This window comes from Ambystoma mexicanum, chromosome 12 (assembly GCF_040938575.1).
Source record: "Ambystoma mexicanum isolate Mex_15411 chromosome 12, UKY_AmexF1_1, whole genome shotgun sequence".
NCBI classification, from domain to species: Eukaryota; Metazoa; Chordata; class Amphibia; order Caudata; family Ambystomatidae; genus Ambystoma; species Ambystoma mexicanum.
The window spans coordinates 386,657,256-386,673,515 of record NC_090936.1 but is presented as its reverse complement, the minus strand read 5'-3'; the positions used below and the strand labels follow the sequence as shown (position 1 = coordinate 386,673,515).

General features: G+C 47.6%; 1 protein-coding gene across 1 annotated transcript in view; it reads right to left on the bottom strand.

The window, feature by feature from the left end:
- The window catches only part of MRPS35 (mitochondrial ribosomal protein S35), a 300,787-nt gene that overhangs the window by 189,487 nt on the left and 95,040 nt on the right, over nucleotides 1–16,260 (bottom strand). Inside the window, exon 5 of the mRNA XM_069628518.1 lies at nucleotides 2,897–3,036. Coding sequence (XP_069484619.1) covers nucleotides 2,897–3,036 — 140 coding nt within the window. The remainder of the gene's footprint in view (nucleotides 1–2,896; nucleotides 3,037–16,260) is intronic.

Below are 16,260 nucleotides of genomic sequence, written 5' to 3'. Positions count from 1 at the left end.
TGAGTACCGTGCTGGCATGGAGAGTATTAATAGCAGGACTGTTTGGAACAATAACGGATTCTGCAGTCTCAGAAGGAGGTGATACCCTGCCACATGCAGCCGATACGGAATGAGAAGGACAAACAAGCTCTTGAGGGGGGAGGGATTGGGGGAGCAGTGGTCTTGACTAATTGATGTTCATGTGATTGTTGCAAAAAGCGCTGCCAATTTGGTTTGTATTGTTTGTTTTAAAAAATAATAAAAACCGTTAAAAAAAAAAAATCCTTCTCTTGTCACGCACCGACCCTTTGGAGCTCAATCCCGGTATCAGCTCGGAATGCCCCCACAATTTTCCAATTCACTAATCTCTAAACATGGATTTTTCTACAACACCTGACAAAGGACTAATCCCAATGGATGTACAGACCAACTCACAGAACAGAACTCACATTACTGTGCTACTGTTAAAAGCCCATACGCTGGCTCACACACCCTGTACAGTGCTTTGCTGCTCTCCAGTTACAATAAATACACACTAAAATACTACACAATGTCTGCTTCTGTACCTTCATGCCTTCTTGTATCAATGGAATCAGAGCCAAACCTGCTTCTTTGTTTGTCCATTGGAGATGCCCTGTTGGTGCCCGACTGTGGTGACTCCTGTTGCAATCCATCTTCTTTGCTTACTGGAGGTGTCCTGAGGTCACATGCTCTGCAAAAGTCTTCATCTTTTCTTTGCAAGGGTGTTCAGCTGAAAGGTGTCTGGAACTGAGATCTAAGCACTGCGACTGACCAAAACTTAATTCTGCGCCGTAAAGTGACCTCTGGGCCTCCCTCGACCAGAACCAGCACAGAAGATTATACATGCAACAGAATCGGAACCTCAGCAGAGCTTCTGGAGAAATTAGTGTCAGGGAGGTAAGTTAACATACCAGTTCCTTTGCTACCTGTTCTTTATAGGGTTATGGGGGTGTGGGGGGGTAAAGACCTGTTCCCACCTCACTCTTCCCCGACTGGTCAGCAGAGGCCTTGTCAAGGATCAATTCCAAGGCATATCCTAGCGTATGGGATTCAGTGTGCTTACTTATCTGAACTTTACTTAACTTTTTTTTTACTTTGTATCATAATCAATGGCATCGTCCAATACAAAGTAAACCTTCCTGAAAAGTATAACTTTGGAACTGCTAACTTTAGGGCACAGGGCTGCATATAATTTTAGGGCTAACTCATTAAGTGATAGGGAACAGTTTTGTGATTATTCTACAGTGCTTCTACATTTGACTACTTATCTGTTTAGATACAAAAAAGGTAGCAGGCATCCCTCTCTAGACAGAACATGGCATGATGACCTGTCCAGTGGTTTTTACCCACTCTTGAGAGTCTGCAGCCATCACTTTTTGCTCACTGTACTTTTCACAAAGGAGGAATATCCAATTGCATATCAGTCTTTGTCCCTCCCGCAAGGGCAGTCCAGCACCGAAATCCCCCAATACACTGATCCCCAAATCAAATGCCGTTTCTTTTCCTCAAGTTGAATGTATATATCTGTTCTATATTAAGTGTGTGACAATATGTGCCTAGAGGTTATATTTGCATAGTGTGCATTTTAAAGGCCTAATAAATAATTGTATATTTTGTACTGGTGTAACGTACTGTTCTGTGTGGACTTCTTGTACCCCTAGACCACTCTCACAGCCCTCCAGAGTCTAAGCTTTGCCGCTCGACTACCCTACCTTGATTGCGTTTGGGTAAACTCCAGTGGCTTCCCTGTTCACCATAATAGGGTGGCGTCCCAAATTTCACCTCGAGTGTTGATTTTGGAAATGCACTATAACAACCTGAAAGAGCTGAGAATCCAGTGGAAGTTAAGTAGTTTCAGAGAGCATCACAACCCATAAGCTTGAAAATCTTACCACAAAGGTGACCTCACCAAGGTTGAGAGTTTCTGGGGCTGGTTGCAGAGTGCGTCATACAATATGCCTCTGGGCAGCAGGAGCTGACTGCAACATTCCTAAAAGGAAGCTACGCACCTTGGAGAGCGCTTGCTACTCTATTCCTAGAAGTGAGCCGGGCACTGTATCCAAATCCATGAGGATTACAAACAGTGAGCTGAGCGGTATATTCGAGATACTCTGGAGCGTGGTGACCAGAATCATGGTGGGCACAAAATACCTGGTATGGGGGTCTTACTGGTTTAGTAGCAATCCCAGTCCTTGTTAGTTAGCAAAGGCACAAACCAGTAACAGTTTACCCCTTATCTACATCTGTTGCTTTCGAGCATTCCGAAGACAGAACATCATATTTAGTGGTCTTTAAATCAGAACTCATCCTGACAAGAACAAACATTTGTTTAAAACACACTTCAGTGTTACATGTTATGTTGGTCGGACACGCGTGTTTATGTGTGAAAGCAGCAGAGGATACTCTCCGACAGAAAAGCAATTACAGGTCGGCACGAAAAAGCCTGAACCCCAATATTTAATTTGCCAGTGGGCAATTAAGGGTTATAATTGAGACACAAGGGCAACCAATGAAAGTGTAAACCACTAGCAACAGAAAACCATTTATTTTGTATTCAAACAGATAAAAAGGTCCCTTTTGTTTTTCAGCATTAGAGCTCAGCGTTGCATGGTTAGGTGTTAAAGGAGAATTGTTGTTGCCATTTAGGAAGAGCCATCGCCGTTGTGCAAAAACTGGATGCTTGCTAAATTTAGAGGAACTGGCACAAATGAATAAGCGCACTTGGATGTTTCATCATTTATTTCGTCTGACGTAATGCTAGCCTAACGCACTGGGGTGAGATTTGCAGATTCAATATGCACTGCCACATTTGTTTCCTTTACTGTACATCTCAGAAACAAAATACCAGACCTCACGCATGTTTCTTAATTATACTGAAAGTCTATGTAGCACTTACCCTTAAGGTCACCACTCTTGCTTTGGGGTTACGGAGCGATGTCCCAGCTGAAATGTAATCCATGGTCTCAGTTTCAATAGGAAAATGTTGCTCGCATTTCGTATCCGTGTCCAATGCCGCCGGCCACTCGGTGCAGAAATCTGAAGACCAATGAGGAGGAAAAAAATAAATAAATGCTTCGCTGAAGCAATTGTTACATACATTACATGGAGAACATCAGTCAAAAAATGAAGGTTAGGTATATTTCAACTAAGTGGAAATCCGCACTTTTAAACCAGGACCACAATCCAATACTCCTAGCCTGATGTAGAGTCCAGTTCTGATTTTGACTAATTCCATTTTCTATTATTTCAAATGCTTTTTGCATTTCTTTCTTTACATTTCTAAGAAACAAAATGCACCATTTCTTCTGCCTTTCACCATTGAATCATAAAATCCCATGCTCGGCTGATGTCTAAGCTTCATTGATGGTTTCCTGCCGCTGATGAAAAGGGCTCTCTCAAACAGCATTAATGAACGAAAGGTCCTAGTGCACTTTTGTGGAACCAAGATGTGTTAGCATAAAGAGATTTTTTTTTATCAAAGGGCTCCCAGGAATCCTAGCAATCTATGTTCTCTAAAGTATTGCAATAAACCCAGAGGAGGACAGGGGAAGAGTGTAAAATAAGCGCCAATGAGATCTTTACATAAATCAACACCATAAACCGACAACCTTGTTGTGTTCTCTACCAACTTGCAGATTCAATAAAATGTCTCCTCATGAGCAGATATTGCTAATTATAGGAGAACTATTAAGACAGCTGCACTGCTGAGGACGACCAGAGTAGTCACGTCCTTTTATACTGTGCCTTTTTAAGCTTCTAATGGACATGTAAAGATCAACAGTATCAGCTAATATCCCCATACATAAGGTCCCCATACATAATGTCGCTAGGGATGTCCCCTGCTTCATGTAATGTCTCTGCAAAAAAGAGCAACTTTTTTGTCAGGTGACATTTTTGCGGGGACATTATTACATGGAACCAGATCAACAAGCATTGGCAAGGCTTTGTTGTTCATGGCATTTGACATTTATAGGTAGGAATTCATTGTGGCCCCAAAAAGAACAAGCAGAGCTGAAAGAATATGTAAGCTAAAGTGCTGGTCATCACATGATTATTAATTAAGTGTCTCGTTTCTGCTGACTGATTAAATACAAACATTTTAAATCAGCATTTGAGGCACAATGCTTGCAGTTTACAGAGCCGCTATGAAGGCCCAAAAAAGGGTTTTGGTCTCTGCACCATGCAGCAGCATGGAACCATCAATATTAAAATACACCTTGAAGTCCCAATTATCCAGGCAAAAAAATGTTTTTAAACAGAATTGTAGAACCCCAAAAAAGACATTACCAACAGGGCCAAATAGTTGGATATTACAACTTTGCAGTAACATATAGGCAAACATGATATACAAGATCATGTGTAGGAACACATTTACGGATTAACTATTGTTTGCACTAAGATGATAATATAGTGCTGAGGGCTGGGCAATATGGATCAAAGTCATAGCGGCCAACTACATGTGAGAGCTCTGTGAGGAACCAAAGGGCATCCTCACTTTTTTACCCAACATCCTCTGCTTAGGTTGCCACGGCAAGGCCATCATTCTTGGATTCTGACCCTGGCGGTGGAGATGCGAGGGAGGATCACCTGGGTGGAGGGAACCTGGGAAATGGGGAGAGCATGTCCTTGGGTGAGACATGGTACCCCCATTCCCTTTTCATGATGAACCTTCTATCCAAATCGCCTTTATAGGTTACTATTAACTTTTTCCCTTCTCTTCCTTTCCAAATGGCTCTCGGAAATGCCACTGCTATACTGAGATGAGGAAGAGACCAACTAGGAGGACACCATCATTTGGGCAGGATCAACACATACCAGCCTCCTCTTAATAGTACAGACAGAATATCAGCTTAATACCAAAAGAAGTAAAACAACCGGGAGTTATGCACACTTCCATCCACTCCCTAAACACCACTTTGGTACTGTGACAAGGAAGAGGGCCTTGGAGGAGTTCAGTTGTAGCCAGGCATGTCCAGCTAATAGGTTTTATTATGGTCAATCAACGCCTCACACCTGTAGTCATTTGCCAAGCCCCAGGTTTATTAACCCTTTAAGTGCCAAGTGCGAGGTATCTCGTCCTTGACAGTGCACACGCAGTGCCAAGGACGAGATAGCTCGTCCTTTTCGGCACCTTGTTTTGAGAGATCCAACCCCCGGGCTATGTGAGGGGGAGGTCCCCCCCTCACTGCCAGGGGGCTGGATTACCTTCAGTTTCACGTCGGCGTGCGTAACGCACGTCGGCGTGAAACAAAGTAAATTCCCTGCAGCAGCCATTTTCGGCTGCTGCAGGGAAGAGAGAAGGTAAGAGACCTTCTTTGTCCGCCTCAATCTCCGGCTGTATTTCAAGCCAGAGATCGAGGCGGGTATCGTTGGAAAGGGGAGATTCTACCCTTTACAACGATACCCATTGTGTGGCATTGCTGCCCGCGGATCGGGCGCAGGGCGCGCGGTCCGCGGGCAGCAATGCCACCGGATCAATACAGATCCGTTTTTGACGCAGGGGGAGAGGGGGCTGCTTACTAGGTAAGCGGCCCCCCTCCCCGTGGCCCCAAGGCATGGGGCCACAGCGGCAGAGACCCCTGGGGGCAGATGATCACTGCCCCCAGGGATGAAAAGGGGGGGGGGGGAAATTCGAGGGAAGGGGGAGGTGGGAGTAGGTTTGGGGCCCACTAGACCACCAGGTATTTGGCAAAAAGTGGTGTCCTTGGAAAGGGGGTGTTCCCCTTTCCAAGGACACCACATATATGAGGCATTGCTGGTCACGGATCGGCGCAGAGCGCTCGATCTGTGACCAGCAACCCACTAGACCACCATGGATCCGTTTGTGAGGAGGGGGGGGGGGGACTGCCTCAAGTAAGCAGCCCTCTCCCCCCTCCCGGCCCCCAAAGCATGGGGGCAAATGCATGTGAACCCTGGGGCAGATGGCTGACCATCTGCCCCAGGGGAATGGAAAAAAATAAATTGGAAATGATGGGGAAAGGGGGTGGGGGGGCCACTAGCCACCATGGATTTTTTACTGAATGAAAGGGGGGGTGGAGGGGATGCCCCCCAAACCGAAGTAGAAAGGGGGTACCCCTTGTAACCCTCCCTGGGGGCAGATATCTGCTCCTAAGAAGGGGCATCTGACCCCAGGGAGGGATGCATGAGGTGGGCCCCCCCCCCATCTGTCCCCAGGGAGGGTTGCATGAGGTGGGGCTCTCCATTTGGGGTGGAGGGGTTGAGGGCCACCCTCTGTTGCAGTACATCATTTGCTGCCAATTTAGGGTGCCCCTCAGCCCCCCCTAAAAAGCAGCCTATGAATTTCTATGATTTTTTTTGTTTACCCAAATTCGCTTGGTGCAGATGGCCACATTAGTGTGGCAATCTGCCCCCATGGTGCCCAAACCCTACTGCCTCATCTATTGGGGGTCCTGCCCCACCTTTTGTGGTGGCCCTCTTCCCCCCCCCACCCCAAATGGCTGTGGGGGGAGGGGGGGGGGGACACCTCATGCTGCCCTCCCTGAGCCTCCTAGGAAGGGCTGCATGATGTGCCCCCCCCCTCCGTTCGGTGTGAGTGAGGAGAGGGCCGCCACAAATGGTGGGACAGGCCCCCGAGTGGGTGGGGCAGTAAGGTCTGGGCACCCCGGGGCTAGATTGGCACACCAATGTGCCCCTCTGCACCAGGGCAAGTTTCGTAAACAAGGAAAAAATGGAAAATGGTGGAACGCTTTTTAGGGGGGGCTGTGGGGCACTCAAAAGGGTCTGGGAAGTTTCTAATGGGATGGGGCATTGACCCCCCTCCCCCCCAACAGCAATGTAGTGGGTGCCATGTCATGCAGCTCTCCCTGGGACCAGATATCTGCTCCTAGGAACGGACGCCTGAGCCCAGGGAGGAGTGCAGGACAGTCCCCCCCCCCCCCATTATCTGCCCCTGGGGAGGGCTACATGAGATGGGCCGCCCCTCCAATTTGGCCATGTGTGGGTTCCCATGGGTGTCCTCTTTTGGAAAATGCATGGGGTTCCCTGTTTTCCCTGCTGGCTTTGACGCCCTAGGCCCAAATCTGTAGGTTGCCCACATGAACAAAATGGGCAGCGGCAAAAGGCTTGGGGTGACCAGTGAGTTACCCTTTTCCTTTTGCGCCCCCGGTAGGTGCACCCACACATGTGAGGTACCGTTTTCATCGGGACACCTGTGGGAATGCGGGAAGGTAGGCCATGTGGTGTTGGCGGTGTGTTTCGGTGAGTGGCCAGAGGGAAATGTCTGAGAATGGTCGGCATTTCCAGCAAATTTTAGAGACATTTCCCTGTGTCCACTCAACAAAACACATCACCACCAACAGATGTCATACCTTCTCGCGTTCCCACAGGTGTCCCGACGAAAAAGGTAACTCACATGGGTGGGTGCACCTACCGGGGGCGCAAAAGGAAAAGGGTAACCCGCTGGTAACCCCCCAAGCCTTTTGCCACAGCACAATTTGTTCATGTGGGCAACCTACAGATTTGGGCCTAGGGTGTCGAAGCCAGCAAGGAAAACGGGGAACCCCATGCATTTCCCAAAAGAGGACACCCGTGGGAATGCGCAGAGGTCTGACTTGCGCAAAGCGGCCCAGAATTTATTACCCAGAACCCCAGACAAAGTGAACATTGTGTTTTTTCCCCACCAAATATCACACTTTGTCAGGGATTGGCTAATAAAAACTGGGACAATTTGCGAAAGGCAGACCTCTGTGGATTCCCACGGGTGTCCTCTTTTGGAAAATGCATGGGGTTCCCTGTTTTCCCCGGTGGCTTGGACACCCGAGGCCCATATCTGTATGTTGTGCCGGTCGGCATAATGTCTGAGATTCCGCTCTGAAAACAGACTTGGGGTTACTTGTGTTTTAGGCTTTCCCCTTGGCGGCCAGGTAGGTGCACCCACACATGTGAGGTACCCTTTTCATCGGGACACCTGTGGGAAAGCAGGACGGTAGGCCATGTGTTGTTGGGGGCGTGTGTCGAAGGGTGCGCTGAGCGAAATGTGCGAAAAAAGCGTTTTTTTCCCCACATTTTGGACTTTGCGGGGGTGTCTGGGTAATAAATTCTGGGGCGATGTGCGCAAATCATACCTCTGCGGATTCCCACGGGTGTCCTCTTTTCGGAAATGCATGTGGTTCCCTGTTTTCCTCGGTGGCTTGGACACCCGAGGCCCATATCTGTAGGTTGTGCCGGTCGGCAGAATGTCTGAGATTCCGCTCTGAAAACAGACTTGGGGTTACTTGTGTTTTAGGCTTTCCCCTTGGCAGCCAGGTAGGTGCACCCTCACATGTGAGGTACCGTTTTCATCGGGACACCTGTGGGAACGCAGGACGGTAGGCCAAGTGTTGTGTTTGTGTGGTTTTCATAACGTTTTGACCCATTTGCTGGTGCCCTTTGTCTCACAACCCTTTCATTTCCCAAATGTGACCAACATTTAGTCGCTGCTTTAGCCACCATACACTTTTGTAACCTACACAAGTCACCTACCCTTGAAAAGGTCTGCCTGTGCTCTTTCAAAAAATGTATGCTTGCCGTTCCTCACCACATTGGTTTTCCTGATTTACACATGCTAATTGCGTCTGGTCAGGCCGTGAGCGTTAAACTCCTGTGTACCATGGCTCAGTGTTTGGCTTGTGGTATAGCTTGTTTTGTAAAACATTACAAAAAATGTGTGCTCTACTAACTGCAAGAGTCGGGGGAATGTAGCGGAGCATTGCTTTTCTCAAAATTCATAGAAGCCATTGCCGTACCAAGCCAACCATGTCCAACACATACCTTTTTTTTCCGGTCATTTTCCCGCTTTTCCCCCAATCGATGGCAGTTTCCCCTACCTAGTTGTTGCCTGACCTATGCAAATCACCCCTTCCTAAACTTGGAATTTTGTCTACTTTTCAGAAATATATGCCTTTCTGTCCTCCAATTTGGCTTTCCTGCCCTTTTCTTCCATTCCGTCCATGCATGTCCAATTGGCAAAAATGGGCAAAATCGCCTACCTCTAACAAAACGGTTGATAACTACATCAAAATAATTTTTTTCCATTTCCACTCAACCTGTTCTTGAAAGCCAGGAAATTGGGGAACTCAGCACAGCAAACCATTTGTTCCTAGCTCTTACAAGGAAAAAACCACAGGCTTCTTTGTACATCATTTTATTGGCATTTTTTGTAAAAACCAAACATTTTCGACCTTTTTGCTTATTTTCTCTCACCCCCCCCCCCAAAGCAACCTGGGATTCCTGGGTGGCGTCACGACCGCCTACATGTGGGAAAAAAGGAGCCAAATTTGGCTGAGATATCTCATGTAACAAAAAAGTTACAAGCCATTGAATGCCCACATACCGAAATCACCAAAAAAGTATCTGGCACTGGGGAGAAATACCCATGGCACTTAAAGGGTTAAAAGGGTAACGCCGAACACAGGAGAGACAGCCTGGAGGGAAGGATGTGGTTTGGACAAGTGAAGCAGGCAGGAGAGTCACAGGCTCAAGAGGAGCCGAGCAGGAGTGCATAAGATGCTGGGGCCAAAGCTAGCCGTGAGAGGGTCTGGGACCCTGCTGTCCTCCCTGCCCGGTGCTCACCACTGGAGCTGAGGAGCACCGAAGTCTCCCGATCTTTGCAAGTCTCCAAGAGAGCGATTGGTGCCCTCGGTAGCGTCCGCTTGGGAAGAGCGGAGCTATGCGCTACAACACTCCAGGACAGCAAATGCTGCTTGTTGTAGCTTCTGTGACAAGGAGGCGGGGCGTAGCAAACCAGAGAAGTGAAGTCGGGAAACCTGAAGGAGCCGCCGCACAACGGTGAGTGACAAGAAGGTAACACTCACACTGGGGCGCTCGGGGGATTTGAAACAAACATGCATGAATGCTGAACAAGCCAAGAACTGCTAAGTATTGTGGAAGGCCAAGGCCAACATATTTGAATGCCGAACAAGCTGCAAACAATTACAAGTGTTTTTGAAAGTTGAAACACTTATTCTAGAATAACGAAGTGACTGAAAGACAGTAAAAAAATATTTGGATGCTGTATAAAACAAAGCCACATAATGAACACATACGTTAATTGAAGCAAGGTGGTGATGGGAATTACCACGGAATGAGAGTTGTTAGACAAGTGGTGGCAAAGCCAGAAAGCTGGAAATGAAAGTGGAAGTCAAAAGTGGTGGCCAAGTTAAAAGATTGCTACGAAAGATATGAAATGCGAAATTGAGCACTGGCCAAGGATAAAGGAATCCAAGGAGCCACAGGTTGAGAGAGAGAAAACCTGTTTTGGCAAAAGTCAGATGAACACAGAAAGCATATTGAAGTGCACAGGGATATCGGTTGCGTGTCCTGTATGCGTGTCCTGTAATGGGTGGACCATGTGATCTGACAAAGCCTAGACCGAGGGATCCCTACTTGGGTAAAAGCCAGGAAAACAAAATGTAAAGAAATTGGCGTTTTGCAACAATCAAGTACACAGATCTGTCGGTTGCGTGACCTGTAATGGGTGGACGCGAGGCCCAATAACTACACCTAGACCGAATGCTCCCGCTTGCAAAGAGTCAAGAGAAGAGAATATAAAGAATGTTGTGTTTTGCCATATGTATTGAAGCAAGTTGAAAACGAAGAAACAGAGTCCTAAATGCAAATAATGGAAAACTGGGATGACTAAAGATTCTAACTGGTATTGTTTTGAAAGCTGAAAGAGCTGAACTCTTGGGGGAGAGAACCACCAAGACCTTGTCAACTGTGTTGAACTCTTGGGGAAGGGAACCCTGAGATGTTGTGAACAGTGATGAACTCTTGGGGAAAGGGACCCAAGGTCTTTTGGAACTGTTCTGAAAATAGGAAAGGGGAAACTGAGTCTAAGCTTGGAACTTTTTTTAACACCATTTCTTTTGTTGCCAATATCCCAACAAATTGTATACAGTTAGTTGTGAGGGCAAGTATAGGTTTTAGACACACAGAAAAAGAAGTATAGACGCCCCTCTGCAAGAACGAACACAGCTTAATTACCTGTTCTATGGGAAGATGCCTACTCGAGAGCCCGCAGCCACATTTTAGCTCTCTGTACCTTTCACAAAGGAGGTATACCCATTTGCATATCCGTCTTTGTTCCGCCCACTTGAGCAGTCCAGCACCGAAATGCTAGGCAATCCTCTGAACAAGAGTACCAAAAGCAATCCGACACGTGCTTCGGCCTAGTCGGGCCTCATCAGCGAGGTGGAGCAGTGCCTCTGAGCGCAGTGAGCAAGAGGCCCACGTCTGGATAACCCTAGGTAACTTATGGTAACCAACCCTAAGTTCCTTAAACATAGAAAAAGTGGTACAGGCGCCCCTCTGCGAGAGCAAGCACAGCTTATTGGCCTGTTCTATGAGAGGGTGCCCACTTGAGAGTCTGCAGCCACATATTGGCTTACTGTACCCAAGTTACTTAGGGTTATCCAGGCGTGGACCCCTTGCTCACTGTGCTCAGAGAGGCACAGCTCCAACTCACTGATGAGGCCCGACTAGGCCGAAATACGTGTCTGGGGTTGCTGTTGCTACTCTTGTTCAGAGGAGGATTGCCTAGCATTTTAGTGCTGGACTGCTCAAGTGGGGCGGGACAGAGTGATATGCAAATGGATATTCCACCTTTGTGAAAGGTACAGTGAGCTAAAACATGTGGCTGCGGACTCTGAGTGGGTACATTCCCACAGAACAGGTTATCATGTTGGTTTCTTTCTTGCAGAGGGGCAGCCTGACCTCTTTTTGTAGTAGGTTTTGGACACAGACAGACTTATTATGTGAATTTACGGACACAAACTATCCTTAGTTTTCTTTAGGAAGGGAAATCCCACCTTTGTATAAGGCAAGTAAGGCCTTACTGCATCCTGACATATAAGAAAAATAAAGCTTTCAATTAGGAAGTTGAATCTGTTGTCTAGGTATTACTTCTTGATGCCTTCACATGTCACAACGTACCGGCACCCTTTGCAGACCACCAAACTAGAAGCATGACGGTAGGGGCACTGAACTACCAGCAGGCCTGACCTGCCAGGAGTTCAGGCCCCTACCGGCATGTTTTTCACCGAGGCACCGGCACCGTTAACAACGGTGCTTCAGGTTTCCCATACCCATGCAGTCCCATTCATGGGAATGGGAAATAACTATACCTCCGCCGCCTGTGATATTGTGGTAGCACCTGGATGTAAGGCGGCAGTAATAGTTTTACGGGGTTGCCAGTAACCCACAGTTGAGCAGCTGGTTTTACCGGCAACCTCTTAATGAGGCCCATTTATCAAAATAAAGTGCAAATACATGGTTCCTCTTTCTGTGTGAGAATACATACAGCTGCGTAAATATCAAAATGTAAATAAAAACAATAGTATATGTGATGATGTATATATCTCCATGTTAACGATATTGCCTCATCCTAGATCAATTTGGAAAATAGATCAATATATCTCCAAAACTCGATATACCAAGACTCGGCACCAGTTTTCCAGTGATGCCCATGTAAAGAGTGCACCTACCGTCATGTGAACATGCTAGTTATAACTGATGCAGGGAAGATCAGATACTCTAAAGACTGTATGGCCATTCTCATCTGATACAAATGTAAGCATCATGCCTTACAATTTACCTCTGGAACAAATTAATCAGCTGCACTACTCAGCAATTGCCTCCAAGATTCACACTTAACAGTAATTAAGTTGCATGAATACCCCAAGCCCTCAAACTAAGTAAGGCCACCAGTTGTGAAATGCAGAAATGCCACACACAGACCCATATGCAGGATTGAGGGAGCCGGTTGTTTCAGCATAACGGAGTGAAGTTCTCATATCACATTTATGAACATAACAGAGTGAAGTTCTCATATCACATTTATGAATTCAACATCTAGACACCTTAAAAATTCCCTGTTCAGCATGTAATTCTTTCATAGCCTTCTCTTGCATCCTGTGACCCACACTGCACTCCCTACTGAGATGAAGGGAAAAGAGAGAAAGATGTGTAAGATCTGAAAGCCGCTCACGACTAATTCAACGGAAGGTTATTGCGAGAGTCACATGAGGAAATGTCACATGTTGATACTAGAGACACTTAACAATATGGCAAGAGTCAAAGACGGCGTGGATGGGGAACAGAATTCTGTATGAATGGGTGCCAGCCATGGTTGTCTGCCGACTCTCACTCTTTTTGGGCTATTCCAGAATGATTAACAAGGCCAGCAACTGGATATACCAAGAGTGGGAGGCCAGGACATTCCCTCTCCTTCCTGCTACTGTCAGACTACTCGCTCTCACAGAAATAGCACTGCATAAAAAAAAACTGGGAACCTTTTGTAACTACAGCATTTGCAAGAAGATGGTCATAATGAGATCAACACAAAGGCAATGGTGATGGGACCTGCTAAATTCCCCTTGAGCAGCATTTGTGTAACTGGCACATGCTTAGAAGTAGAACCTCCCTGATAAAACAGGGTGAGGGCTGCAGGGGGAAATGAGTGGGAATACATTGGGGTAATCTGCCAGGTGGGGTTCAATCGGAAATTGGGGGCAGGGGGAGGGGTGGTGAGGATTCCTCTCCACAGGCCCTTGAGGTCCGCCATCTTTGTTGTCCCCACGTGACACCCAGAGCGTCATGGCAACAGGTACACATTCGATCTGACAAGCCGCCATGTTCTGAATTCATGCGCGGCTCGTCAGACCTTCCACACGCCTGACACAAGAACAGAAGGTAAGCCCTCCGTATGACCCGGTGTTAAGACGGATTTCTGAACTCTGTCCTGGTGGCGCAGAAGTTCAGAAGGCCAACCTAATTACTTGGAACAGGGTAACCTCTGGACAAGCCAGACCAATCAAGGTAGCGATCGCGGCGGTCAAGACTAGGTCTCAAGAGGGGTGAGGGTGACTGAAAGCCCGCAATGAGCACACAAAGCAAGAGCGCTTACAAACTACTCCAAACAGTTGTTATATCAAAAATAGATACACATTTATTTTAAGGCCTTTAAAACAATGACCGTAGCGAGAAAATCACAATATCACAATACTAAACCAACACATACCATATCAACACAATATATATACAAATACAACAGTCGCTAGCGTTATAAGCACGAAATGTGTAGTCCACCTAAAAGGGAAGGAAAACAGGCAGTGCGATAACGCTTTAGACTCAGTTCGCCTTCAGAGGCACCTAACTAGATGGAAGTCCGAGCCCTGCGAAGAGTGGAGCCTTGTGCTCAAAGTACCTGCCACGCCGGTGCCAACGGGCAAAAGGAGAAGCTCTTCAGAGGAAGTCAGGCAGTTCGGGTTAGTGCACAACAGAAGGAGAACAGGTTCTGCAACTCAAGCGCAGCCTCCACAGCGGGCAGAAGCAGAGCGCGAGTACGGCCAAAAGGGTGCTGTTTTTACACAGCAGGGAAAAGCAATGGGATACTGCAGGAGGGCGACCAGATCCTAGCTAAACTACTCACCGGTCCCCGAAGCAAGCAGACCCAGGCTTCTCCACGTTAGTTTCAGCAGCTGGCAGGTTCAGAAGAGCAGGGAACGCCTCGTAGTCGTGTAGAGCAAAAAGATGTCCCAATCGACGAAACCAGCACAGTTTGTTGCCGCAGCAGGACAACGGAGCGGCCGTGTGTATTCGAGCCAAATGTACACTCCTCCCTTCAGACTTGGGAACGCCAAGTGTACGAAGCGTGGGAGAGTGACCAGGACTCGAAATACAACACAACCTGGCGGCGGTTACAGAGCAGGACTCCCTTGTAAGCTGGTCAGTCAACTGGATGGCCCAGAGACGCTTCCGAAGGCTTACTTGACAGGAGATGATGAAGTCGCCGGGAATAGCTGTTCCTGCTATTCCAAAGGTCGAAGCACCAGTACAGGCCTTCTGGTTCGATCCAAGGAGGAAAGGGTTTCACAGGACGACAGCAGTGCAAAGGAGGATTCCTTCAGCGGGTCACCAGCGATTCCTCGGTCCAGCCTCTTCGTTGCAGGATACTTGGCTCCTGTATTCCTTCGTTCGTGAGAACTCAGGCGATCGACCTGGTAGTGGTGTTTCCAGCTCCCTCTTATCCACGGTTCCCTTCGCGCCAAAACGGAGGGGAGCCAATGGGAGATCCACTCATCAACACACACACCATACGTGGACCAATCACGGACCACGGTGGTCCCAGGCATTCACACTACCCTAGACTCTCTGGCACCCAGGATGTGTATTGGGACCAGACATCCCAGCCCACACCCTGGAGGCACACAAACGACATGTAGAAGCCCGCGAAAGCAACCACGTTTCGCGGGAAAGTACATGCCCAAATAAGGAAGGCCCCGGGTCGCTCGACCTGGGGAAGGTGAAGGGAGCAAGACGGTCAGTGGACAAGACAAAGGAGCCTCGTGGTCTGGCCATTTTGGGAGCCAAGCCACCATTTTGGGTTCAGTGCGAAAAACGTGCTCAGAACGCCAAAAGGAGCTCAAAATAAACAAAACGATCGCTGCCACCATTCGAGTCCCTGAATGACTTGCACCGATCAAATACCATCCTAAAAGAGTATCTAGGGCCTGTAGAAGGCTAGAGACCCAAGAGAGCTGTAACTTAGCTTACAGTGCCCTCTTGTGTCATGTTGCACTAAAGCCGCAACACGATAAAAGAAACTACGGGAAACAGCGTTCCCCGGTACTGACTGTCTTAAGGGCATGTCAGTTTCCCCGTAAGAAAAGGAGCGAAAGCCCAGAGGAGTGCGGCAAAAGGCTGCACTTCTCTGGCAAAGTCAAGAACAAGGTGAAAAACAACAGCAAAAAGTTTAGGGGTTGCCACATGGAAGGAAAATTACCTACAATTACGAAATCTTTCCTAACACCCGGCGCGCGCTCTGTCACTCCCCCGTCCGCGGGGTAGAGAGACACACACACTCGGGCCAACAGACTCATTTTAAGAGCCAGAACCGATCTTAGCAGATTGTTGCCTTTAAACAGATGTTATTTCAACACGAGTCCACGCCATGTAGCGTGGCTCGTTACAAGATAGAGAACGTTGCAAACTGATGTCCAAATAAGATTATGACTCATGAAATGCTCTATGTCTTGCCTAAATGTACATGAGACAACAGGCTGATGTCTGTTCTTTGGCCCCTAGGTAACTGGGTGCCACATTTACCAGGTACCCTGCAACAGTGCCCACTCCTGAAGTTACCAAGCAACTAACAATCATGGAGAGGGTAAGCCATACCTTTTGGTACACTGTCCATATCAGACAGGCAGTTTTATAATTTAGAGAGATGCTAAATGGGACTTGTATTCTCTCCCCCCACCC